The sequence below is a fragment of the Geotrypetes seraphini genome, chromosome 10, assembly GCF_902459505.1.
Source record: "Geotrypetes seraphini chromosome 10, aGeoSer1.1, whole genome shotgun sequence".
NCBI lineage: Eukaryota > Metazoa > Chordata > Amphibia > Gymnophiona > Dermophiidae > Geotrypetes > Geotrypetes seraphini.
This window is the reverse complement of record NC_047093.1, coordinates 138,740,926-138,768,325: the sequence shown is the minus strand read 5'-3', so window position 1 is coordinate 138,768,325 and position 27,400 is coordinate 138,740,926. Positions and strand designations below refer to the sequence as shown.

At 41.3% G+C, this 27,400-nt stretch overlaps 1 protein-coding gene across 6 annotated transcripts in view; it reads left to right on the top strand.

Annotated features, from left to right (window-relative positions):
- Positions 1–27,400, top strand: part of LOC117367510 (myosin-10-like) — a 125,949-nt gene that overhangs the window by 73,893 nt on the left and 24,656 nt on the right. For all 6 annotated transcript variants that reach the window (XM_033960091.1, XM_033960093.1, XM_033960089.1 and 3 more), the window contains 12 exons: positions 555–673; positions 4,829–4,981; positions 5,352–5,525; positions 5,799–5,972; positions 7,035–7,149; positions 9,954–10,147; positions 10,422–10,543; positions 11,256–11,325; positions 11,781–11,941; positions 23,203–23,311; positions 23,534–23,665; positions 23,791–23,997. In XM_033960091.1, coding sequence (XP_033815982.1) covers positions 555–673; positions 4,829–4,981; positions 5,352–5,525; positions 5,799–5,972; positions 7,035–7,149; positions 9,954–10,147; positions 10,422–10,543; positions 11,256–11,325; positions 11,781–11,941; positions 23,203–23,311; positions 23,534–23,665; positions 23,791–23,997 — 1,730 coding nt within the window. The remainder of the gene's footprint in view (positions 1–554; positions 674–4,828; positions 4,982–5,351; positions 5,526–5,798; positions 5,973–7,034; positions 7,150–9,953; positions 10,148–10,421; positions 10,544–11,255; positions 11,326–11,780; positions 11,942–23,202; positions 23,312–23,533; positions 23,666–23,790; positions 23,998–27,400) is intronic.

Below are 27,400 nucleotides of genomic sequence, written 5' to 3'. Positions count from 1 at the left end.
CAAACTTGCTGCCCACATCGGCGTCGCCTTTCTCTGACGTCGCTTTTGGGTCCCGTGTCTAGGAAGTGATACCAGAGGGAGAGCAGAGGCGATGCGGGCGGCGAATTCATAATGCTGCTCACCCGGGAAAATGAAAGAGTTACAGGGGAAGGGGGGGCTCACTTGCGGCGGGGAGGAGCACCACTGCCCCCGGCGCCGTTCACCCTCACTACGCCACTGCTGGTGGGGATGAGGAAGGGAGGGATGGATAGAGGAGTTTCAGTTTTTTTTAAAATTATTATTATTATCCAATTCTTATGATGTTTTAAATTTGTTGTTTTTGTGTGTGATTTTTTAGCTTTTGTTATATGATTTTGTATTTTTTGTGATTTTGTCTTGTTTTGTTTTGTTTTTTTGATTAAGTCTGTACTTTTGGAACCCGCTTAGCATTGTTGGATTTGCGGGATATAAATATTTTAAATAAACAGATAAATGTAACGGGGCCCCCAAACCAGCTCACCTCTCTCCCTCCTCCTCGGTGATCGTCTCCCATTTTATTTTCCAAATCTCTGCAGCCGCCCAGAAGCTCTGTCATCTCCTGGGCCTGAATGTCACTGAGTTCTCCCGCGCTATTCTCATGCCGAGGATCAAAGTTGGGAGGGATTATGTCCAAAAGGCGCAAACGAAGGAGCAGGTGAGCGAGCGGCGTCCGGATCAGGGAGGGGGAGGTACGAAGTTGAAGGTGGGGCCAGGGGGCGATCATCTGTACAAACGCACGCATATGCACGAGTGGGGCGGGGATCCAGGTCCAGTAGGCCCCAGCAGGTCGAGAAGCAAGCGAGTCGGGAATAAAGAGGGTAGGAAAGAGGGCTCTGACCAGTGGCGTGGTAAGAAGGGGTCTCTTCCTCCTTTCCGCCCCCTTTCCTTCTCCCGTACCTCTAGTTCAGGGGTAGGGAACTCCGGTCCTCGAGAGCCGTATTCCAGTCGGGTTTTCAGGATTTCCCCAATGAATATGCTGGGGCTCTTCTCTCTGGAAAAAAGGAGGCTCAGGGGAGATATGATAGAGACCTTCAAGATCATGAGGGGCATAGAGAGGGTGGATAGGGACAGATTCTTCAGACTGAAGGGGACAACAAGTACGAGGGGGCATTCGGAGAAACTGAAGGGAGATAGGTTCAAAACAAATGCAAGGAAGTTTTTTTTCACCCATAGGGTCGTGGACACTTGGAATGCGCTACCGGAGGAAGTGATCAGGCAGAGTACGGTACAGGGATTCAAACAGGGATTGGACGGATTCCTGAGGGATAAAGGGATCGTGGGATACTGAGGGAGGAGCTGGGATGTAACACAAGTATAGAAAGCTAACCAGGTAATAAGTATAGAAACCCAACAGGTCGTGCATGTGCAAGACCGGAGGGTTAGGACTTCGATGGGAAGATAGGACTTCAATGAGAAACCAAGGTGGCAAGGGAGCCCCTTCTGGTGATTCAGACAGGTCGTGACCTGTTTGGGCCGCCGCGGGAGCGGACTGCCGGGCAGGATGGACCTATGGTCTGACCCGGCGGAGGCACTGCTTATGTTCTTATGTTCTTATCTATTTACATGCACTGTTTTTCAATGCATATTCATTGGGGAAATCCTGAAAACCCGACTGGAATACGGCTCTCGAGGACCGGAGTTCCCTACCCCTGCTCTAGTTGTTCACCGCTGCGAGCAACAACTTCAACGTGTTCCTCGCGGCCGCATCAGGGAGCACTGATGTCACTTTTGCGTGTTGCACATAGGAAGTGACGTTGGAGGGAGAGCTGCTGGGGTCGCGAGGAGCACGTTGAAGTTGTTACTCGAGGGGGGGAGGGGCGCCTCTCACCCTCGCTATGCCACTAGCTCCGACCCAGCATAATGCCAGTCAGTCGTACAGAAGGTGAAGCCGAAAATTGTATTTTCCGCCAGGCTTTGTTTTCTCTTAAAAAAAAAAGAAGAAGCTGACCTGAGTTGAGCGTCAGGCAGAGAAGCGACTTGTTGAACGTCGCATAGTTGCTTATGGGGGGTGAGGGGGGTTTTGAAGCTCGACACTGTTGAGTTTGATGTAGAGTTCGGGGGCTGATATTTAAAATGAATGAACCAAGTCCTGCCTTTGAAAATCAAACTGCTCTGCTGTACAGCAGGTCATCAGCAGTACCTCACTGGCTTTTTCTGATTAACCCTTTAATTGGCTGATGGTGAAGTGGCTGCTTTACATAACTCGATGTTGAACGAGAATAACAGTGCCAAGTAATAGGCAATTGGAGAGGCAGATCTCCCGTAAGAGCCATAGAAGACACATCTTGCTTCTGAACAGCAATGCCAAATAAAGGGTTAATATCTGTTCTGACATGTTGGTGCCATCACTAGGGTTACCAGATGTTTGGGAAAACCTGGACATGTCCTCTTTTTAGAGGACTGCCTGGGTACCTGGGGGATTTGTAAAACCAAATTACAAGTACTAAGGAAGTATCACTTGGATTCTACAGTACACAATTACTTCCTAAATTATCTCTTAGTAAACTTAGCCGTGCCTCAGAGACTGAATCATCTAGCAAATATTTTTATATTGCATCTCATCAGTCAAGCTCTCATTCATTGGCAGCTGGCAGGTGTTTACAGTTTAAATAACTTATTTCAATATTCTTTTTTTGATTTTTCTGAATTTTTTTAAGAAATAAATATAAAGATTATTAATAAGATAGTGCAAAACTTCAAAGCACTTATCTTTCAGTAGTCAGCACTGGTTCCCAACGGGGCCACCGTTTCACCCGATGTGGCTTCCTCAGGGGAAATAAGCAGTGCCTGAAATAAACAATTTAGTTTGTTACATTTATTTCTTCCTTACATTGTTGCAAAAGTCTTTCAGCATACTTAAATGAAACATTTAGATGAAATTTAATGCAGTAACTTACGGAACCAGATTCTCTTAAGTCCTCCGTGTAAAGGGGTTTTGAAAATGGCGACAGACTAAAAGAACGCTCAGGTTTTTAATTAGTGTAGCGCCGCTCCCGGTGCTTACGTGCATACGTATGAAAACGTGAAAAAACGTCATGTTTTTTTCGGAACCATGTGACCCAAGGAGATCCAAAAAAATTTTTTTATCTTCAGCCTAGAAATGGCCATGGAAAATACAGTAAATAAACGACCTAAATAATGAAAAACTGGAAAAAATTATTAATAATAACATGACCAGTCAATCTTGTCATTGAGCCCCTTAGGGTATAAGGTTTGTAATGTGAAAATCCAGAATGTTTCGTGGCGTTTTAAGTGTGACGTTCTGTCACCTCCTCTTTTGCTTTTTTTGATGACCTCTATAACAAAACCTTCCAGATGTTCAAAAGTGTGGGTATTTTCAAGACAATGCTGTACTAATGGTTCTTTGATTTGCTGTCTTTTGATATTGGACTTGTGTTCCGCCAGTCGAGTTTTAAAAGCTCTGGTTGTCATGCCAACATATAGCTTTTGGCACGGACACCGAATGATGTAAACCACAAAGTCCGTTTGACATGTACTAAAGTGATTTAACTGATGTATATATGAATTGTTTGGATTTTCACACTGTTTTATACAAAAGTTTTGCACTATCTTATTAATAATCTTTATATTTATTTCTTTAAAAAATTCAGAAAAATCAAAAAAAGAATATTGAAATAAGTTATTTAAACTGTAAACACCTGCCAGCTGCCAATGAATGAGAGCTTGACTGATGAGATGCAATATAAAAATATTTGCTAGATGATTCAGTCTCTGAGGCACGGCTAAGTTTACTAAGAGATAATTTAGGAAGTAATTGTGTACTGTAGTACCTGGGGGATTTCCAAAACCCGGCAGTTTGTGTCCGGGTTTTGGAAGGCCCTGAGCTTGGGGCCGTGTCTGGAGGACATCCGAGCATGCGCGGAGGGGGGTATGACATCATCTGCGCATGCTCGGGGAAGAAGATCCGAAGTTCATGTGGGGGCAGGGCTGGGGCAGAATGGGGAGTGGCCACGTGCCCTCTTTTTTTTGCCAACGAAATCTGGCAACCCTAGCCATCACGGTCTGAGGACAGAGTTGAGGTGGACTCGGACATTATCTCGGCTCTACAGAAATTCATTTCAGTGCCAGATAGTTAACGAGGCGTGTTGGGGCTGGATAAAAGGTGCCAGTCGCCTATCTGGTTACTGTGCTGAATTTCCAGGATATCTTCCGGGTGTCGCCAACAACCCAGATATCCAGTGATAGTGTATGGATAAGGGCTGAACCTGAATATCGGCATCTAATTTAGCTGGCGGCAGTCAACACTGAAGAAACGCCAACTCTTGCAGTTGAATGTTTGAGCTATATGTCCTCTAGGGCCGTGCAGTAGGCTGGTTGTGTAATAACGAATCCCCTTGCTTAGGGTTGCCCTATTTCCTCTTTGAAAAAAGAGGGCGTCTGGGCCCACCCCGTTCTGTCCCCAATCCCGCCCCTTTCATCCTCTGGCTCCACCCTGTTCCTTCCCCAGCCCTGCCCCTACACGAACCTCCCTGAGCTTGAAGGCCGCATTTGAAAGCCTTCGCGCAGGCATGGATGTCGACACAATGAAGTCACATGCACGCATGCATATGGCTGCGCAAGTGCAAAGGCTTCCAGATGCAGCCTCCAAGCTCAGGACTTCCAAAACCCGGACAAACTGCTGGGTTTTGGAAGTCCCTCCGGACGCCTGGTCAGTCCTCTAAAAAGAGGACACATCCAGGTTTTCCCGGTCGTCTGGTAACCCTAACCTTGCTCATCTATCATCCTGGATCTGACTCTTAAATCATCGACGAGGGGGTTCTCTGTCTTCTATGCGTTTTCTCGTTTCCAGGCGGACTTTGCGGTGGAGGCTCTGGCGAAGGCTCTGTATGAACGCCTTTTCCGCTGGCTGGTGCATCGCATTAACAGGGCCCTGGATAGGACCAAACGGCAGGGTGCCTCCTTCATTGGGATCTTGGACATCGCCGGCTTCGAGATCTTCGAGGTAAGAGCTAGAGAGGTTGGGGACAGAGCTGGAAGTTGTGACGGCTGTCTCAGGCAAAAATGATGAGTTAACCCTGCAGGTGTTGATGGAAGTCTGTGGCCTTGTAAGCCTTTGATTATTATTTTTTTTAATCCACTTTTTTTCTCCCCCTCTGTGCTTCCTTCCCTCCTATTCCTTTTTTTCTCCATCCCTCTCTCTACACCTCACTTTTTTCTCTTCTCTTAATTTGCTCACTGGCTCCCTCTGTCTTTCTCTCTCTGAATTTCTTCTCTCTTACCTTTCTTGCTCTTTCTAAATTCTCCTCTTTTTATCTCTGCTGCTTTCTTGGTTGCGCGATATTCCTCTTTCTCACTCCCTGATGTGGCCACAGCTGAACTCGTTTGAGCAGCTCTGCATTAATTACACCAACGAGAAGCTACAGCAGCTCTTCAATCACACCATGTTCATCCTGGAGCAGGAGGAGTACCAGCGTGAAGGAATCGAGTGGAACTTCATTGACTTTGGCCTAGATCTGCAGCCCTGCATTGACCTGATCGAGAGACCGGTGAGCGGGAAAGGGGCTATGGCGCCACCAAGTCATGTAAAGACCTTGAGGTCATCCAGAAGGGTCCGCAGGAGATCACCTAGAATTCGAGAGAGATGGGGCAGGAAGAGTCCTCAGGAGATTATCTAGAATCAGAGAAATACGGGGCTGGGAGGGACCTCGGGAGATCTAGAGTCAGAGACTCAGAATGGATCTCAAGAGTTTGTATTAATTATAGCTGCCTTCCTCTTTTTCTCTCTCCTCTCTCCCTCCCTCATATCTTTGGTGCTCCAGGCCAACCCTCCTGGTATTCTGGCCCTCCTGGATGAAGAGTGCTGGTTTCCCAAAGCCACTGACAAAAGCTTTGTGGAGAAGGTGACTCAGGAGCAGGGGACGCACCCGAAATTCCAGAAACCCCGTCAGCTGCGGGATAAGGCGGATTTCTGCGTCATTCACTATGCCGGCAAGGTGAGTCGCAGGGTGCAGCGAGAGAAGAAGCAAATGAAGAGGCAGAGAGGAAGGGTTCGAGATGGAGAGGGGACGAAAAAAAGGGATGGAACATTCCAGGTTTTACACTCTTACCCTGCTGCACAGCATAATGTAGCTGGGGGAAAAAAACCCACCGAAATATACAAGGCCATGCTTGCACGCAGAGTAAGACCAGAGGAGAGGTAAGAATTTGTGTTTTGTGAGGGATAGAGGGAGTCCTTATATAATAATAACCCTTGCTTTAAGAATAAGAACATAAGAGCTGCCATATTGGGACACAGCAAAGGTCCATCAAGCCCTGTATCCTGTTTCCAACAGTGGCCAACCCAGGACCCAAGTACCAGGCAGAAACCCAAAGAGTAGCAACATTCCAGAGCTGAGATTGTGATGTCATAGTGCCTCATTCCACCAATCCCTAAGAGCCAGCCTCACCAGTGATGTCACAATGGCTCGAATGTCCTTGATTTGGCTCACATAAGATCATAAGAGCTGCCATACTGTGACAGACCATCAAGCCCAGTATCCTGTTTCCAACAGTGGCCAACCCACGTACCAAGTACCTAGCTAGATCCCAAGTAGCGCACATACTTTAGGTCAGGGGTCTCAAAGTCCTTCCTTGAGGGCCGCAATCCAGTCGGGTTTTCAGGATTTCCCCAATGAATATGCATGAGATCTATGTGCATGCACTGCTTTCAATGCATATTCATTGGGGAAATCCTGAAAGCCCGACTGGATTGCGGCCCTCGAGGAGGGACTTTGAGATCCCTGCTTTAGGTGACCTGTACGTAATTACCACCTATGTCCCTGCCCCAGAGAGCTTAAAATGACTGAGGGTATTCAAAGTGATAGGCGATAGAATAACTTGCCCAAGAGCTTGAGGTCCGTCTGCTTCCTCGGTTCTCTGCCTGTTGCTCGGACCACTAGGCCACTTCCTCTTCTCTAAAGATCTTAGAGTAGGGGGAGGCAATCGTTGAGTCTGCGACTGAATCCCTCACCTTTCCTGGTCTTTTGACTTATGCTTGATCCGTTCACTTTGCCCAGGTGGATTACAAAGCAGATGAGTGGCTGATGAAAAACATGGATCCGCTCAACGACAACGTGGCCACCCTCCTGCACCAGAGCACAGACAGATTCACCGCTGAGCTGTGGAAAGACGGTGAGGGTCTAGGCCTGGAAAACCTCTCTCTCTCTCCTTTCACTCACACATGCACAGGAACTGCCCGAGGGGAGAGCCTCTATATTGTTTGTCCATCTTTGACAGCTTCATGGAAATTTAATTTGGGTGGTCTAAATGGTTGAGGGTGGTGGGAGATACAGCTATGAGTAAAGGTCAAACCTACTGAAAGTGGTTGATTAAGTCTCATCTCAGGCCTTCAACATAGAGTCATTCTGGAGGGGAATTTGACCTCCATATGAATTTTCCTTCTCTCTCCCCCACCCAACCCCCCCTTTGGTGGCTTGAAATAAGGGAGGGAGTTCCATTGTTTGATACAAATGAGCTCCAGTAATAGGTCTCTTCACTGCTAAGGTTTCTGGCTTCCTATTGTAATAGTGTGCAGGAGGGGAGGACTACAAATCCCAGAAGGCTTAGGGACTGGAGACACTTCCTGAGTGTGCCCCTAACATGGCAGGATTAACCAATAGGCCAAATAGGCACGTGCCTAGGGCTCGAAATGGTCAGGGGGGCCTGATGAAGGAGGGCATCAACATTGTTTTTTCCAAACGGCGATGGACCCCTCCAGCATTGATCGGCAACGCGGCCCCCCCACCCCCGATCGGCAATGCGGGCCCCACCTCGATCGGCAACGCGCCTCCCCCCCCCCATCGACGGAAAGTAAGACAAGCAAACAACGCGGGTAAGAAAGGCAACGGGAACTGTAATTGTGCAAGCGGTGCTACTTGTCCAAAGCTTCCCTCTGACGCAGCTTCCTGTTTCCGCCTGGGCGCATGGTGGGGTGGGGCGGGGCAGGGGGCCCAGTGTACTTGTGTGCCTAGGGGCCCTCGACGAATTAATCCTGCCCTGCCCCTAAGGCAGTTCTTTCTTATCTCCCCAAACATGCTGCAGCCATTTAACCCCTAGTTGTCGAACTAACTCATGAATGATCCAATAATAATGGTGAGCAGATACAGGTTCCTTTACCAGATTTGTCCACAGGAGCTCATTAAAAAAATCTCTGGTAGTTCTATGACCTACAATGATTTGAGTCTTCTGTGGACCAATATGATTGAAAGAGAGGCCCCATTTTCTCTAATTGTTTTCAAGTCTTATCCTAACTTTGCGTGTCTATTACTAACCTGTTGGGTGTTTCCTGTCTTCTCTCTCCTCTTCTTCTCTCAATCTCCCCCCCCCAACTCCCCTCCCATTGCTTCATTCTTGTCTGGGCAATATCTCATAACTAACGTCTAACTCCTCATTCATCTACGTCTTTTCCTCACTCCTTTGGGCTTCGTGCTTTCCTTCTCTCTCCATCTTCTCCTCCTCCTCCAGAGATCCAGAATATTCAGAAGGTCTATTTCTATGACACCTACGCCGTGCTGTCTCAGGGTCCAGGTGAAAGTATGTGTCTTCGTTCTCTGTCCACTCGGCATCTTCATTCTCTGCTTTGCAGCTACCTAGGCCATGGCTGGTTTTTGTACTTGCAGTCCTTTTCTATGCCTCTGCTACTTTTGCTCCTTCATGGCTGTTCTGAAGACTATTTGTTTATTTAGCTAGCAGATTTATGCGGTGATGTGTGGGAGGTTTGCCCCTGGCGCGGTCTTCTTAAGGCCGGGGCACCCCTCCTCCTCTCTGCCCCCCCCACTCCTCTCCTTGCCACATGCCACTTGCCTTCCCCATACCTTTTTTACTTCCCCAGTGAAAGGTTGCTGCTCTCTCTGACATCATCTCCGGGACCCGCACCGAGGAAATAATGTCAAAGGGCGAGCTGACACCGATGTGGGCTGGAGAAGTTAAAAATGAATGAGGAAAGGGAAGGGGGCACATGTGCGGTGGGGGGGGGGGCAGGTGATGGGCACCACTGCCCAGGGCACTGCTCACCCTTACTATGCCACTGGATTTATGATTTGCCTAGACCCCCACCTCTATCTTTGACCATATTTTATCATTGCTGCTTCATCAAAAGCTGCCTTGCTTGGGCAGGGGGAGAGGAAAGGAAGAGGGAGGAGTGGTCTTCTTAGCCGTTGCTCAACAGCAGCCTCTACTGGTCAGACTGGGGAAGTTGTGTATAAAGTTCCAGGGCCCTTGCTGAGTGCTGGGATAACCGATAAGTGGCTTTAATAGATGGGAATGTGAACCCCAGAGAGCTCAGAACAGAGGCTGCCAATTTCATTGACCTGCTGGAGTCACTCCTAATTGATTTGGAAACTCAAACAGAGGAGGGAACTTCAAAGAGCCCCAATTTCACCTCCTTCCTCCTTCCCCCCCAAAATAGCTACATCCCACTGCTTTGAAGTCATTCTGGGCAAGTTCTGGCTTCAAGGAGTTTGACTGGGTAGTTTTTTCACAAAGTATTGAACATTATAGAGAAGATAACTATGGCTGTTTCAAGCCTTTGGTATTTCCTTGTGAGATAATCACAGAGAAAGACGGGGGTGATGAGGCCTGAAACAAACTTACTGCTGAGAGAATTTAGTTTGAAATCCTGTTTTTTTTTTTAATTGCTTAACAACCACACAAAGAAATGTATAAAATCAAACACTCAGTGATAAAGAAAACTTGATACGTGCTTATACAAACGCATATATAAACTCAAGCCCCTCCCACTGAGAGAATGTAAACTGTGACAGGGACCAGAACTGAGACCTCTACTAGCTGTAGGGTGCTGTGGAGAATGAGTGAGGTAGGTCCACTGAGTGTGGTGAGGTTTTCGTCTAGGCCTTTCTCGATAATACAGGGATAAGAGTGACGGGGGTGGAGGAGGCAGTTTTTGGTAAACTCATGACCTGCCTTCCTCTTTCCAGTGGATCGCATTGTGGGCCTGGACCAAGTGAGCGGAATGGGCGACATGTCCTTTGGCTCCTCCTACAAGACTAAGAAAGGAATGTTCCGGACGGTTGGGCAGCTTTATAAGGAGTCGCTGTCCAAGCTGATGTCCACCCTAAGGAACACCAATCCCAACTTTGTCCGCTGTATTATCCCTAATCACGAGAAAAGAGTGAGTACCTTGACAGTTCCATCTTGTCTTTCCCGCTCGCAGGTCAGCCAGCCTGCAAGCTGAGGCAAAATGGCCGCCCCAGCAGCAGTACCATCCTCTTGTTCCACAAGTTTCATCTCTTTTCCCCTTCTTCTTGCTCCCTCCTCTCCTTAGTCAATTTCCTCACCTTGTACAAAGAGATTTATAAATTATTAAATCCGATCCAATCCAAAATAAACATCGTTCTTCTGAAGGCCCTGCCATCTGCCTAATTCCTGTGCATTGGCTTTTGCAGGCTGGGAAACTGGAACCACACCTGGTCCTGGACCAGCTGCGCTGTAACGGCGTCCTAGAAGGCATCAGGATCTGTCGCCAGGGCTTCCCCAATCGTATCATCTTTCAGGAGTTCAGACAGAGGTAACGCTACGTCACACTTGAGTTGTAGAGGGAAAGGGTAGGGGTGGAGAGAGGGCCTCTGATAATGTTACGCCCAATCTCTGACCCTCTTAACTTAGCTGGTTACTGCTTTGGTGGACAGAGAGGGATGTTGAGCGGCATTAACCAGTTAAACGCCACTGAATATCTAGGAATGGCCAGCTCAGTGGGTTAACTGGGCAGGAGAGGCTTCCACCCAATTAAATCCTTTGGAATACTGAACCCTCTCTACTTATTCCAGTCCACTACTACTCACAGCAGAGCTGGGCTTAGAACTCCCGAGTTAGCAGAGTTTCACTTGATAGATTACTGCTCTGACGGTGAGGGCCAACCCCCTGCCCCTATCAGAATGCTGGGGTGTTGGAGTGAGGTCCAGATACTCTCTCAGCTGCCGCTGCCGGAGATCAAGATGGGGTTTGCAAGGTCCTATATGAAGGGTATTTAGTGAGGGGCAGGGGCAGACTGACTGGGTCCATGCAAAGTGGGACTCCTGTTTCCTGCTGGTCGAAATTCCCCCCATCTGCGAGTTGGATTTATGTCCTAGTGTGTGATGTCATTTAGGTCTAAGGTAGGAGAACACCGAGACAGAGGGTCTCTCTCTTCTCAGACGGGTACCTTCTATCCCAAAGATACACGTTCCTCCCAAATCCCCGGCTCCCCTCCCTTTACTTATTCCCTTCTGCTTTTTCTACAGGTATGAAATTCTGACCCCAAACGCCATTCCCAAAGGTTTTATGGATGGAAAGCAGGCTTGTGAATTGATGGTAAGGTGACTCCGGGCTGGGGGTGGGGGTTCCTTGACTCTTAAAGCCCTGGGACAGCCTGGTGTGTAAATGTAACTAGGGTTAATCTGTCTGGTGAGAAATAACACCCTTTTTGGGGGGGTGTTTTTTTTTTTTGGGGGGGGGGGCAGGACTGCAGTGTCCTCAATGCAAAATCAGATACCAAGGTCTGATTTTTGTAAAAACTCTGTTTTTAATAGCTTTTGTAGAAATTTAAAAAAAGAATAATCCCTCTCGCCCCATCCCATGGGATAAATAGATATGCACATTTCCATTTTCCTCACAGCATGCTAGCGGACGTATAATCTGAAAGCTATGAACATCCATTTTATGCGACGTTATTCCGGGGAACTGGTTGGGCTTCAGACAGCGTTGGCTGTAATCCTTTTGTGAAAAACTCATGTGTTTAACCTCCCCCCCCCATCCTTTCCCTGCAGATCAAAGCACTGGAACTGAACCCGAACCTGTTTCGGATTGGGCAGAGTAAGATCTTCTTCCGAGCCGGGGTGTTGGCCCATCTGGAGGAAGAGCGCGACTTGAAGATCACAGACATCATTATCTTGTTCCAGGCAGCAGCCCGCGGCTACCTCGCCAGGAAGTAAGTGGTGTGGCGGAAGGAGAGGAGACTAATGTCCTAAAGATCGTCAAAAATAACTTGGAAACGGTGGCAGACCCCTATCTAAAACATTCGGGAGATTCCTGTATACTAATAACACAAAATAATTTCAGTTATCTGCAGTGGTGTAGTAAGGGTGAGCGATGCCCATGGACGGGGCACCTCCCCTGTCACGCGCACGCCCTCTTCCCTTTCCCTGTAGCTTTTTAACTTCTCCGGCATGAGCAGCATGCCCATGTCGGTGTCGGCTCGCCCTTTGATGTCACCTCCTAGGCGCGGGTCCTGGAAGTTGACCTCCGAGCACCAATGCTGACGCGGGCAGCAACCTCGCACCGGGGAAGGCAAGGGGCGCGCACACGGCAAGGAGAGGAACGGGGGGAGGGGGCACGGAGGAGGAGGGGTGCCACGCCCTTAGAAATACCGCACCTGGGGCAGACCGCGCCCCTCTTACTACGCCACTGGTGATCTGTCTTCAGAGCATGGCATGCTCTGAGAATGGCTTCTTTCCCAACAGGAGTTCCCTGTTGTGTCTTCTTCTGCTTCTGTAACCTAAACAATTCACTCCAACTTAGATAGTATAGTAGCGCTAGATAATATATCAATGTTTTATAAATTCTTTCTTAGTCCAGTTTCTTTACAACAGTACATCTTAGGAATTCAGATATCCACCCTTATCGATAGATACAGGTGGTGGGATTCTTCATGATTCCAAGTACTATTTCCCAACTATTTCCTTATTTCAATTATTTTATAGAAATATAATAAATAATAGACTTAGCTTATTTAAAGTCCATTCACCTTCCCGACGCGTTTCGCCGAACTTTCTCAAGGTCGGGGGAACTAAAACATAAAGGTTAGCAAAAGAGAGGCATTAAAATCCCACTATTATTCTAACACTCTAATGCTACCTTATTTTTTTCATATGCTTAATATTTTATATTTTACCTGGACATTACAGCTTCTCCTCATATTCTAATACTCTAATACTACCTTAACTTTTTCTTATATACTTTATATTTTTTATTTTACCTGGACATTACAGCATAGCTTCTCCTAGTATAACCAGCCATTCAAAAATGGCCGTGACCTTCTAAACCAGCACTAAAATACCCTCCCCAATTTTGACATCATAGCATCACGTGATCTACTGAGGAGGCCTGATCAACTATCAACTTGGGCCATCCAGTCCGTAGTTTCATTTAAACCCTCCGGAGCCATAGTTTGGAGCTCAAACATCCATCTCAGTTCCCTAAGATTCAAGGTTCGTTCAATATTGCCTCCCTCCCACCCTATCTGTATAGCATCTAAGACCCTCCATTTCAAATCTATTAACTTATGTCCGCACAGTTTCCAATGGCGAACCAGAGGGGACCTTTCATTTTGGGTATTAACTCTAGATTTGTGTTCGGTAAGTCTCACTTTTATCGTGCGAGTTGTACGTCCGATATATAGCTTGGGACAAGGACATTGTATCAAGTATATAACATGATGAGTATTACAGCCTAGTTTGATATGTTTTACCCGTAATCGGATGACTCCATATTTCACCCGCTAGAGTGTATGTACACCATTGGCATTGTTCACAGGGCAGATGAATTCCCTTGATGTGAGTTTTTGGTTCCCTCAGAATACTGTGATTTATACTGCTGGGCGGGATGGACCTCTGGTCTGACCCGGCAGAGGCACTGCTTATGTTCTTATGTTCTTATGTTCTCTTACCTCGCTTGTAAGAACATATGGGCTTGTCACTTATAGTTGGAATTGCTAATTTTACAATGTGCCAGTGTTTCAACACAATCTGTGAAATTGCTTGAGCGCGAATAGAATATTGTTGAACAAAAGGGATAGATTCTTGAGTAGTATTATCATGTGAATCATATAGTAACAATAGTTCGCCCTGAGCATACTTCGCACTCTTGTATGCTCGCTGAACAGCATCCCGGGGGTAACCTCTTTGATGGAATCGTCTTTTCATATCCTTGGCTTGAAGCCGGAACTCTTCCTTTGAGTGACATATCCTTCTCAAGCGGAGAAATTGACTTATTGGTAAACTTCGCTTTAGCCCAGTAGGGTGGAAACTATGAAACCGAAGGAAACTGTTTCTATCAGTAGACTTTCTATACAGAGTTGTTAGCAGTCTACCTTCCGCTTTTATGATCTTGATATCCAAAAATGCAATTTCGTGAATATGAGTGGTAGCTGTGAATTGTATATTCACATCAATTTGGTTTAATCGCTCCTCAAAAGCCCTGTAGTTCCTCCATAGTGGCTGACCATATGCAGAAAATATCATCTAAGAACCTTTTCCAAATCACCACATGGTTGAATTCATTCATTTTATATATGTGATCTTCTTCAATCCTAGCCATAAATAAAGTGGCTAGTGATGGTGCGAGAGACGCACCCATTGCTATCCCATGGGTTTGAAGAAAAAATTGATTAAAGAACCAAAAATAACTTTTAGTGAGCGGCCGCGGTGTTCCCTCTAAGCTGAGCAGGTGTCCTCCAGCTGCATTGCTACCACTAGGGGGTGGAATATTTTCAGTCGCTAAGGACAGGTATGTTCCCTGGAGTCCTGCAGAACTTGCCTGTCCCTCACAATTTTTTTTTTTTATTTTTTTTTTTTAAATTTTTATTTATAAATTTTCCATTCTTACAATATTTGTTTCATATATAATATTATCAATTATTACATATCAAAATTTTATCATTAATAATTCATATTATTTAAAATATAATATGATAAAGATTATACAATAACATATAGAATATAAATCCCTTTCCCTTTTTATATAATATGTTTCCATTAATTAATCAATTCCCACCCCATTCATATATAATTTTTATCATTGTGCTAAGAAACTAATCATTAGAATAATTTGTCAATGGTTGCCAAATTTTCTTGAAATTAGGAAGATTTCCCTGTTGTAACGCTATTATTTTTTCCATTTTATAAATATGACAGACAGAATTCCACCAGAACGTATAATTTAATTTGGTATAATCTTTCCAATTTTGAGTGATTTGTTGCATGGCGACTCCTGTTAATATTAGTAATAGCTTATTATTGTTTGCTGAAATCGGACTCTTAGTTCTCATTGCAGTGCCAAATAATATAGTGTCATATGAGAGTCCTACATGATTTTCTAGTAACTTATTAATTTGGGGCCAAATTGAATTCCAAAATGCGTTTACACAGGGACAGAAAAAGATTAAATGATCTAACGTCCCAATTTCCAATTTACAATGCCAGCATCTATTAGATCTAGTACTATCTATTTTTTGCAGGCGCGTTGGGGTCCAGAACACTCTATGTAATAAAAACAACCATGTTTGATTCATAGATGCTGACCTTGTAGATCTTAATCTCCAGGACCAAAATCGTGGCCATTGAGATTCAGAAATTGTCTGACCAATCTCAATACTCCAAATATCCCTAAGACCTTTTTTCTTTTTTTTATTTAAAAATCCGTATATCAATTTGTACCATTTTGCGGCTTGGTGACCCAAAAAATCCGTCTGGAAACATAGAACCTGTAGACTATATTGATTATTTAGATTTTTCCATTCAGGGAACCCTTCCTGAATGGCCTGCTTCAATTGCATCCATTTAAAATATTGTGTTTTATTTAATCCAAATTTATTTTGCAATTGTGAAAAACTAAGCAGTGATCCTTCTGATATAACATCATTCAATGTTCTTATTCCTGCATTTATCCATTGTTTCCAGACAATTTTAATTCCGCCAATTTTGATCCTGGAGTTTATCCATATTGATTGATTTAGAGATTTAGCAATGGGTTCTGGTGATAGATTACTGATATATCTCAATGTTTTCCAAGTGTCAAATAAAATTCTGTGGTCTTTGTATCTTTTAGGCATTGTTATAGTTATTAACTGTTCTGGATATAAAGGGAACAGGAGCCGCCATTCTAAATACAGCCAATCTGGTACATTTTCTAAAAGGTCTGGGAGGATCCAATACATACCCTGTCTTAAGATATAGGCTTGATGATACCTGTAAAAATTTGGAAAATTTACCCCCCCTTCCACAATTGGTCTTTGTAATGATACTAATGCGATTCTTGGTCTTTTCCCACACCAAACAAATTTTGTAAGAACATTGTTAAGTTTTTTATAAAATGACCCCTGAAAAAATATTGGAATCATACTCAATTGGTAACAAACCACAGGCAATATCATCATTTTAATTGTTTGAATTCTTCCCCACCAAGAAAGATGTAATGGATTCCATTGCTCACACATTTCTGTTATTTTTTTCAATAAAAGTTTTTCATTCTCTTTGAGTGTGTCTTCAATTGTATTTTTGATCATAATTCCTAAGTATTTTATACCATCATCTTTCCAAATAAATGAATATGGTTCAAATAATCCTTTGGTACAATGAACATTTATTGGGAGAATTTCTGATTTATTCCAATTAATTTTATATCCAGAAAAAGTACCATATTTTTCTATTAAATTAAGTATACATGGAATAGTAGTTTCCGGTTCTCTTAAATATAGTAATATATCATCTGCATATGCTGATAATTTAAATTCAAAACTGGTAAATGATATTCCCTTTATCTCCTTAGTTTTGTTTATTGCAATTAATAAAGGTTCTAGGACAATATCAAAAAGTAAAGGAGACAGAGGGCATCCTTGTCTAACTCCCCTATGCAAGTTAAATCTATTTGATAAATTATTGTTAATATATAATCTTGCTCCAGGAGAGCTATACAATGTCTGAATCATTTTAATAAAACCGGATCCTATACCAAACCATTGTAAAGCTTGGTATATAAAATTCCATTCCACTCTGTCAAAGGCTTTTTCTGCATCTAAAGATATTAAAAAAACTGGATCATTTATATTTTTTGCTAAATTTAATGAGTGGAATGCTAATCTAGTATTATTTGATGAATGTCTTTTAGCAATAAATCCTGTTTGATGTACATCAATAATGAAAGGGAGAGCTTTTGCCAATCTTAATGCTAATACTTTTGCCATTAATTTGTTATCCACATTCAATAATGAAATAGGCCTGTAGTTTGAAACCAGAGTAGGATCTTTGTTTGGTTTTGGTAAGACTATAATTATCGATTCTGCCATAGTACCAGAAATGTTTTCATTCTTTATTTGATATTGATACAAATTTAACAGATGTGGTAATATGATATTTTGGAAAAATTTATAAAATTCAACAGTATACCCATCTCCACCTGGAGCGGATCCAACTCTAAGAGACTTCAATGCTGTTTCTAATTCTTTTAAAGATATAGGTTCTTCTAAACTTCCTTTTATATGATCTGGAATATTTGGTCCAATATATGAATTTAAAAAAGTTAATCCGTCTTGTTCTTTATTTTTATAAGAATTGGAAGTATATAATTCTTTGTAAAAATCAAGAAATTGTGTTATAATATCTTTTGTGTTGGTATGTGTGTTACCTTGTGTATCTTTAATTGCAATAATCTTAGATTTTCTTTTCTTTGCTTTTAGAAAGTTTGCTAATAATTTCCCCGCTTTATTTGAATTTCCATAATATTGTACTTGATTGTTGAAAATATCTTTCCTCACAATTTGAGAAGAAATCTCATTATATTTAACTTTTAATTTTAATAATTCTTGTAATGTATTATTTTCCCATCTCTCAATTAATTTATTTTCTAATAATTTAATTTGCTTTCCCATCTCAAGAAATTGTTTTTTTTTTTGTTTGTTAATAAATGTTGAATATGAAATAATATTTCCTCTCATAGTTGCTTTAAAAGCATCCCATAAGATCTCAGCATTAATATCATCTGATTCATTAAATTGAAAGAATTCTTGCATTTTTATTTTAAAATCTTCAAGAAATTTTGAATCCTCTAATAAATCATTATTAAATCTCCATATTGAATCAAAGTTTTCAACATCATAATTTTGAAGGTTAATCCACACACCAGCATGATCTGAAATTATAATGGGATCAATTATTGCTTTTAGTACACGCTGCGCTATATTATTAGAAACAAATATATAATCAATTCGTGAAAAAGATTTATGGACCTGAGAACAAAAAGAAAATTCCTGATCATTAAAATGAAGAATTCGCCATATATCTACTAAATCACAAGATAGAATCAAATTATCTAAACCTAATGATTTTATAACTTTACTTGGTTTTTTATCCAATATCGGATCCATTACAGCATTGAAATCCCCTGCTACTATTAAATTAGATGTAGCCAGTGGTAAAAGTAATTGTTGAATTTGTTTAAAAAACTCCATTTGATTCGTATTAGGAGCATATAAATTGAATAAATTCAGGGTTGTATTTCCCAGAACCATTTCGATATGTACCCATCTTCCTAAGGGATCATAATTAATTAATTTAAAATCTGCATTACATTTTTTGTTTATTAGAACAGCCACTCCAGCTTTTTTTTTTAAAGCCGGTGCAAATAAACATTTAGAAATCCAACCTCCAGATAGTTTTTTTGATTCAATTTCTGAAAGATGGGTCTCTTGAATGAAGTAAATGTCCGCATTTTGATTTTTAAGGAACGATAATAATTTCTTCTTCTTAATAGGATGATTTAAACCATTGACGTTCAGGGAATACATTTTTATGTCCATCTAATTAATAATTATGTTGTAACCAATATTCTATGATAATTTACAAGATTAGTTCCCAGCACATTCAATAAAAATTTATCTCTTATCCCACCCATTATTTTCCCTCCCTGCCCACCCATTATCATATTCTGATTTGGAACACGCATTGGTCATGCAAAACCTAAATCTCCTTTCCCAGGCAACTAATAATTCATTGTATCATTCAAAAACATATTTCTAAATTCTATATATTCTTTATACTTCCACCCTTATATCATTGTAAATTATGTCCATTTCATCTATAAAATTTTATAAATATATTGAGAGTTATGTATATTTGATTCATAAAATTAATTCAATATCATGCATATATGTAATATAATACTCTGAATAAATAAATATATTACAACTATAGCTCTTATTCTCTATATATTCTGTTATTCATCATGTGAATTAAATATATCCATTTTTATAAAAATATTATTATTAATAATAATGCATTTCAATCATTTCTTAGATCATCTTCATAATAAATTAATTTAAATAAATATTTGAACAAAATATACATTTTATATCAATAAATAAATTTTATAGTAAATTCATATTTTATTAATTATCTACCAATCAATAGCTTAATTTCTTATTTTTATACTAAGTTAATGTGACTGAATAATTGAATTAAATAAAAATCTTATAGTAGACATCTATTTTATTAATTAATCCTGTCAATAATCAAATTATTTTCTTGTATATATTTCATAAAATTGTAATTTTCTTACACAGAATTAAAATATTGTATTTATAATAAATTAATATATTTCATTTTTCTAACTTATTCTCAATATAGCAATAATAAAATTTCCTTTCTATATTTTTAATGATATTTTCCTTATAATCATTTCATTATTCATTAATCATAATAAATTAATATGCTATATAATCGAATAAATTCTCTATTTTGATTAAAATGTGTACTTTATACAAATCTCTAAGTAAATAATTCATTTATTTATATTTTAATAATTAAAAAAAAAATTTTTTTTTTTTATATTTTATTATATTTTTTTTTTTTTTTTTTTTAATATTAATGATTGTGGATGTTAATATTTTATTAATCCATTAATTATTAATTTAATAAAATAATATTATATTATTGCATCCACTATATCAATGAATTATTTTCCAATTAATAACATTTCTTATATCTTAAAAATTTTTTTTTTTTTATAATCTTCTTTATTTTCCCTTTTTTCCATCTTCTTTCTTCTTTCTTCTTTCTTCTTTCTTCTTTCTTCAGCTGAATTATTCTGTTTTTTATGTAAAGATAGGTTCTTTTTGTGACAAAAATTCTTTCAGTTTTGCAGGGTCTTGAAAATATATGGATTTATTTCCACTGGATACTCTCATAGTAGATGGATAATATAGTCCATATATGTATCCTTTTTCTTTCAGCTGCTGTCTGTATGTGAGGAATTGTTTTCTTATGTTTGCTGTATATTTAGCAAAATCCGGAACTAAAATCAGTTTTGATCCTTTATAGTTCAAGTTTTTATTTGCTTTTGCCATTTTTAATATTTCTTGAGCTTGTTGATACCTTAAAACCTTGAATATCAAAGGTCTTGGAGCAGCCTGATTTACTGGCTTTCTTGTGGGGATTCTGTGGGCTCTTTCAATTTCCAACGGCCATTTTGAATTGAGCTGAAGCAGTTTAGGTAGAAGATTTTCCAAGAATTGTACAGGATCTCCCCCTTCAATATTTTCAGCCAGCCCCAAAATTCTGATGTTCTTTCTTTTTCCTCGGTTTTCCATGTCCACCATTTGATTTTTTAAAGCTGCTACTTCTTTTTTATCTTTGTCATATTCCTGTGTGAAGGATTCAAACCTCTCCATTTTTTCTTCCAGCACTGTCATTCTCAGTCTCTCCGTTTGGATCTCTTGTTTCATATTAAGAAGCTCTTCTTTTACCTCAGATATTTTATTGGCATTTTCAGTCAGCATCAGTTTTATTTTGAATAGTTCAGTCATAATATCAGACTTTTCAGTGAGTTCTTCAGTCTCCATCGGGAACGGCACACTCGATGGTGACAGGGGAGTTACTTTTGTTCTTTTTGCTGATATTCCCGATGTTGAAGGTTTTTCAGCTTTCCCCTGCTTCATGCTAGCCATTTCCGACGTTGTTTTATATATTTTTAATATCGATATGAAAAAGTAGAAGTTTTATTTTTGTTCCGTTTGTTGCCTGGATACGGGAGCGCTGCGGTTAGGCTGCCATATCGTGCGCGCTCCAAGCCACGCCCCTCTGTGTCCCTCACAATTGAAAAATGTGACAGTAAAACAGCACCCTCTATTGGTGAGACTGTGGGTGGAGGACTCCTGCTCAGCAGTTCACTCAAAAAGTCTTCAGTAATGTTGGATCTAATAGTTTGTTTTTGAAAGATACTCTGAAGTAGATTCAGAGTTTGATCTACCGGTATCATTGTGTATAGTGCAGTTACATCTAAAGTAATTAATTTCCAATGAGGTTCTATTTCCTGGATCTCGTACAGCATTCTCAGCATATGCATGGTATCTTTCACATGTGATTTAATTCCAGCCACTTCTTTCTGGAGAAAAATATCTAGAAACTTTGATAAAGGTTCCAGGGGTGAAACCTGCCATTCCATTAGACTAACGACTTTTATCTCTCATCTCGGTGAATTTTCCTAAGAACATAACAACATAAGACTAGCCTTACTGGGGTCATCAAGCCCAGTAGACCGTTCTCACGATGGCCAATCCAGGTCCCTATTACCTGGTCAAAACCCAAGGAGTAGCAACATTCCAGAATCCCAAAGAGTAATAAAAGATTCTAGATCCCCCAAAAGAATATCAAGATTCCAGGCAGAACTCAAAGAATAGCAAGATTCCTGAACCCCAAAGAGTGGCAACATTCCATGCAAGCAGTGGCTTCCCCCATGTCTTTCTCAATAATAGACTATAGATATTTCCTCCAGGAACTTGTCCAAACCTTTCTTAAAACCTGCTACGCTATCCGCTTACCCCAATGCGCTCCAGAGCTTAACTATTCTCTGAGTGAAAAAATATTTCCTCCTATTGGTTTTAAAAGTATTTCCTTGTAGTCAGAATTTTTCCTGATGTCTCAAGAGCTACGTAATTAAGAAGAAAAGAATTTTTGAAATTAAGAGTAAGATTCTTAGCTCTTGAGGCATCGTTTTATTTAAAATGTCCATGCAAATGTCTTGTCAAGTTACAAGACATTGAATATATATTTTGGGATCCAATTCAATTGCAACAATTCTTAATATCTAGAGAACAGAAATGACTTTCCTTTTAAAGTTTATTACTGAGAATATAGGTGGATTTAAGATTCCCAAAGAGTATGGAATGGTTAAGATTCTTTTGGAATCAAAACCATTTCTGAGTTTTCCTTTAATTTTGTTAATTGGATATTGAAATGCCTCTCCATTATTGTGGGCTTGAAAAGTTTCAAGTTTTATTAAATTTTAATATACCGACCATCTACAAGTATCTGGCCGGTTTACAAATTAAGATAGGAATGTTTGTATTTGTATATGATTGTAAAATTTGTTGTAAGTAACCTTTATCTTTGATATCTTTGATATTGTAAATTTTAAAATTTATTAAAAAAAAAAAAGTATTTCCTTGTAACTTCGAGTGTCCCCTGGTCTTTGTCATTTTTGACGGAGTGAAAAATTGATCCACTTGTACCCGTTCTACTCCACTCAGGATTTTGTAAACTTCAGTCATATCTCAGCCTTCTCTTTTCCAAACTGAAGAGCCCTAACCTTGCTCTTGCCTTTGACATCTGCGTGGCCAGCCTATCTTCTTGTTGCTTTGGGTTGGTACTCCAGCTAGAGGAATCGCATAGGGTCTCTCTATCTCCGTCCCTGACCCATTCCTGCAAGCTCTGTCCTCATCTGCACAAGCTTTGAACACTTTAAAATCATAAGCGTTCGAGGCTTATGTGGTTAAGGCAGATCTTGCAGGTTTGGGACAGGGACAGAACTTATGGGGACGAGACGGGGATATTGAGCTTCTGCAGGAGCAGAGACAAATTTGTCCCCGTGACATTCTCTACTCTGGGCCTCGGGCCTAAATGAGCCTTTCTGTTGGGGAAGGAACTGAAGGACTTTGATTTACTTCTAATGCATGAGAGCACTGCCCTACTACTGGTGTGTCTCTTTAAGGGTGAGGTGGGGTGTTACATCATGAGCTTATTTTTAAATTCTCAAGAATGAGACTTAGAAGTCACCTAAAATAGGATTTTATTTAGTAGACTAGGTTTTCTGTCTTATTGTAGCCTGAGAGAGAGAGTGAGATACGTTGCCTCTGCTAAAGATAAATAAGAATCTCCTTTGTGACTCTGTAAAGCACTGCATACATCTGGTAGCACTCTAGAAATAATATATAGTAGTAGTAAGAATCTGAATTGCACAAAAATCATCCCCTAAAGTGAGACGGTGCCACCTGGTGGCTGTATGGTAGATTGAACCTTCAATATAGTAGGCTTCATCACACAGCTCCTGTATAGCTCAACATTCAGGGCCATTGGTGAGTCCCAGGAAGGAAACCTGCTTTAACCACCACCTTCCCTCTCTTTTCTAATCTTACCCCTCAAGGGCATTCGTAAAGAAGCAGCAACAGATGAGTGCACTGAAGGTGATGCAGCGGAACTGTGTGGCCTACCTCAAGCTCAGACACTGGCAGTGGTGGAGGCTCTTTACCAAGGTAAGTCGGGCTGGTATGGCAGTTCGAGCCAAGTAGATGATATTGTGATCTATTTGGTGAATTGTACTACTTCTTCCATAAGGTGTCCCTAGATACATTCAAAGGAGGTACCTACCATTTGCAACAGAAGCTAGCAACATTGTCTGTACCTTGAGTTTCTACCACCATTTTGGTGGCACAGAAAAGTATGGTAAGGAGCTTGTTCCTCTTGCCTCATCTCAGGTGAAGCCGCTGCTGCAGGTGACCCGTCAGGATGAGGTGATGCAGGCGAAAGCGAAGGAGCTTGAGAAAGTGAAAGACAATCACCTAAAGACCGAGATGGACCTAAAGGACATGGAACACAAATATCAACAGGTGAGGAAGGATGGATTGGAATCTGGCCAAGAGCAGAAGACCGTGAGCTTCTGGGGCGGGAGTAGGCTGTTGGGGGAGCAGAGGAGATACCTAGTGATGCCCTCTTCTCCGCTTCTTACCCTCAGCTGGTGGAGGAGAAGTCCATCTTGGCCGAGCAGCTCCAGGCGGAGACTGAGCTCTTTGCCGAAGCAGAGGAGATGCGCTCCCGGCTGGCTACCAAGAAGCAAGAGCTGGAGGACATCCTACATGACCTGGAATCCCGTGTGGAGGAGGAGGAGGAGCGCAGTGGGCAGCTCCAGAATGAGAAGAAGAAAATGCAACAGCATGTTCAGGTGAGGTGGAGGGGCTCAGCGGTGGGGAGAAGGGGTGCTTATACCAGTAGTTCCCAACCCTGAAGGACCACCAGCCAGTCGGGTTTTCAGGATAGCCCTCATGAATATGCATGGAGCAGATTTGTGTGCCTGTCATCTCCATTATATGCAAATCTCTCTCATGCATATTCATGAGGGCTATCCCGAAAACCCAACTGGCTGGGTGGTCCTCCAGCACAGGGTTGAGAACCACTGGCTTAAACCACACACTATGGGACGGGCATATCCAATCCAATCCTTAGACTTATATACCGGGTCATTCCCAGATGGGACTCAAAGTGGTTAACAAAGTTAGCTCAAAAAAGTACATAGAAAACCAATAATTAGACAAGATGAACATATACTGCAATTTCTTATATGTCAGCTAAAAATTTATCAAACAAATACGTCTTCAGAGTTTTTCTAAAACATGTCAATTTCTGAAGGGAGGTCATTCCAAATTTTTACCAAGGCAAATGCCATAGAGTGTGAAAGCCTGCCCAAAGCTTGAGTACCTCTAATTGAATAGAAATATTAATTTAAATTTATGTATTCCTCTGGTTGAAAGAGGTTGTTGAGAGTTAAAGCAAAGAGTGAGCAATGGGGGGAAAAATCCCATATAAACTTTTAAATACAACTCTAGCACATTTGAACTGAACCCTCCAATATACCGGGAGCCAATGCAATGTTCTCAGTAATGGAGTAACGTGATCATATCCCAGGCCCAGCTAGGACCAGTTCCATGCAGCATCTTGGGGGTTTAAATGTACCCCCAGCCTACATTGCCTGGCCATGCATCCTAGCAATGCTGTGGGCACCCACCATAACCGATTGGCGTGGAGGACTAGCTTAGAACTTAGTGCATTAGCCTGAGAACCTGGGGAACGGGTCACTTAACTCTCCATTGCCCAGAACAAAATAAGGACCTGTATATAATATGTAAACCGCTTTGATTGTAATCATTGAAAGGTGGTATATCAAGTCCCATCCCCTTTCCCTAATATATAAGAAGCATGGCAGCTGATAGGGTTAAAGGTCATGGCTGGATCTAGGGTAGACCTACTTCAGCTTAGGTTGGCCATGGTGTCTCTTGAGACTGACTTACCCCCTTCTCCAGTGAAGATGTATCAGAAGTCTGACAGATGGTTAGCAACTATGAGCTGTCGTGCCCATTGGTTCATTGTAAGTGACTGGCAAGAGCAAGTCATGGTTTATCAACAGTCCGTTGGAGACGCATTGCAAACTAGCATGTGAAAACCATCTGTTTGCTCAGATTAACTGTTGAGCATCCGTTTTTCCTCTGATTTGGCTTCCTACCCTTGCTTCAGAAAGATCTCCTTTTGTCCAACCTTTTCAGACAATCTGTTGATCAATGAGTGACGATGTCTTGAGCAGGGTAGAAGTAAATATGTCAGTCTAAAGCCTCTACATTGACCTGTGTAGTATATCTAATATCAATCGGTCAATGTATCTTCTATATCAAAAGAATTCCTCTCTCTATTTTTTGGGGCGTCAGACATGCCAATTGTTCGCCTCAATTTTTGGCGATAACAACAGTCTTAGTGGCTATGGCTGTGGCTTCTTCATTTGCCCACTTGCTGAAGATTTTTAACGTTTTTATATTTTTTTAAGTTTTTATATATAAAGTGCTTTATGCTTTATGCTTTCATAAATAATTATAATGAAATAACTTATCTTAAAAGCGTTGTTTCCTTGGTAAGATCGGGTCAGGGACCTGTCAAATCGACATGTTTCGCCGTGAGGCTTTTTCAAGATTAAGTCCCCTGCACAAATGAAAGAAGACAATATCACTCCTGTCCCCATAACTTTGATGCATTCATACTCTTAACTTTAAGGGAACCATATAGTAAATATAGAACGATATGCTCACCCTTTTTTTATTTTTATCTGACCATCCCGATGCTCAAGTTTTCTGATCTAACAAAGATGGCCGCGGCGTCTTTTGGTCGGATATAAGTACCTCCCCTGTTCTATGACGTCACTCCTTAGGACACCGAATCGGGGAACACACATTACAGTAAACCTCTTGGTTTAAGCCCCCTGGCTCCACTGTATCCAAGCTGTAAATCCATTTCTGTTACAGCCAATTTAACCTACGTTTGTAATTTCCACCCTCCCACCCAACTTTTATATGAGCTATAATACTCCATCTTATATCTGTACTGTCATGACCATAAGTTTCCCAGTGCTGGACTAAAGGGGCCTCCATTGTTTTATTCAGTATCCTTGACTTATGTTCGTTGAGTCTGACATTCATCTGGCGGCTTGTTCTGCCCACATATATTAAATCGCACGGACACAGAATGATGTATACAACATTCTGTATCTTACATGTGGTGTTAGTGCTAGCCTTGATACAAGTATGTCTATGAGGGGGCTGCCACTCCAGCCCTTCAATTGTGCACTTGCACCATTGACATTTCTGGCATTTTTGATGACCTTGAATAGTTTGTATTTCACTTTCCTCCATATAGTATCGGTGACGTGCCAAACATTCTCCTATATTTTTCCCACGATGATAGGTAATTATGGGGAACTCTTCAAAGACATTCGGAACCGTTTTCAGAACATGCCAATATTTCTTCATACTGTTGATGATATAGTTTGATCCCGTATAGAAAATTAGTTATATCAGCCAATTATTTTTGGTTCAACGGCAGATACTACTTGCAAATTCAGGGGGTGGCGATGGGGGCGACTCTGGCCCCCTCGGTGGCAACACTATATTTAGCAAGTATGGAAGAGAATATGATTTATCCTATGCAGAGTTTTAACAGGGTGGGCATGTGGAGACGTTTTTTGGACAATGTTATTTGTCATTTGGAAAGATTCTGAGGATACCTTGATAAAGTTTATACAAGAACTTAACAGTCTAAATGAATGTATACAGTTCACAGCAAATTATAACTATGGAAGGGTAGAATTTTTAGATCTCACAATAACTTTTGAACATGGTCGATTTACCACATCATTATATCGAAAAACCAGTTTCAAGGAACACCCTATTGAAATTCCACAACCATCACCCGTACAAACTGAAATATAACTTACCGGTTGGCCAATTTCTGAGGCTACGGCGGCTCTGCTCAGAAGAACAAGATTTTATATATCAATCGAGACAGTTAGAACATAGAATTAAGTCAAGGGGGTATCCCAACAGAGCCATTCGAAAGGCATTCCTCAGAGCAAAATATGCTAACCGGGACTTATTGCTACAACCGCCATCTCACTCCCGGGAAGAAGGGGAAGAAAAGGTGATAAATCTGGAAGAGAAAAATTCTAGAATGGTGTGTGTGTTGCCTTTCTATACGGGATCAAACTATATCATCAACAGTATGAAGAAATATTGGCATGTTCTGAAAAC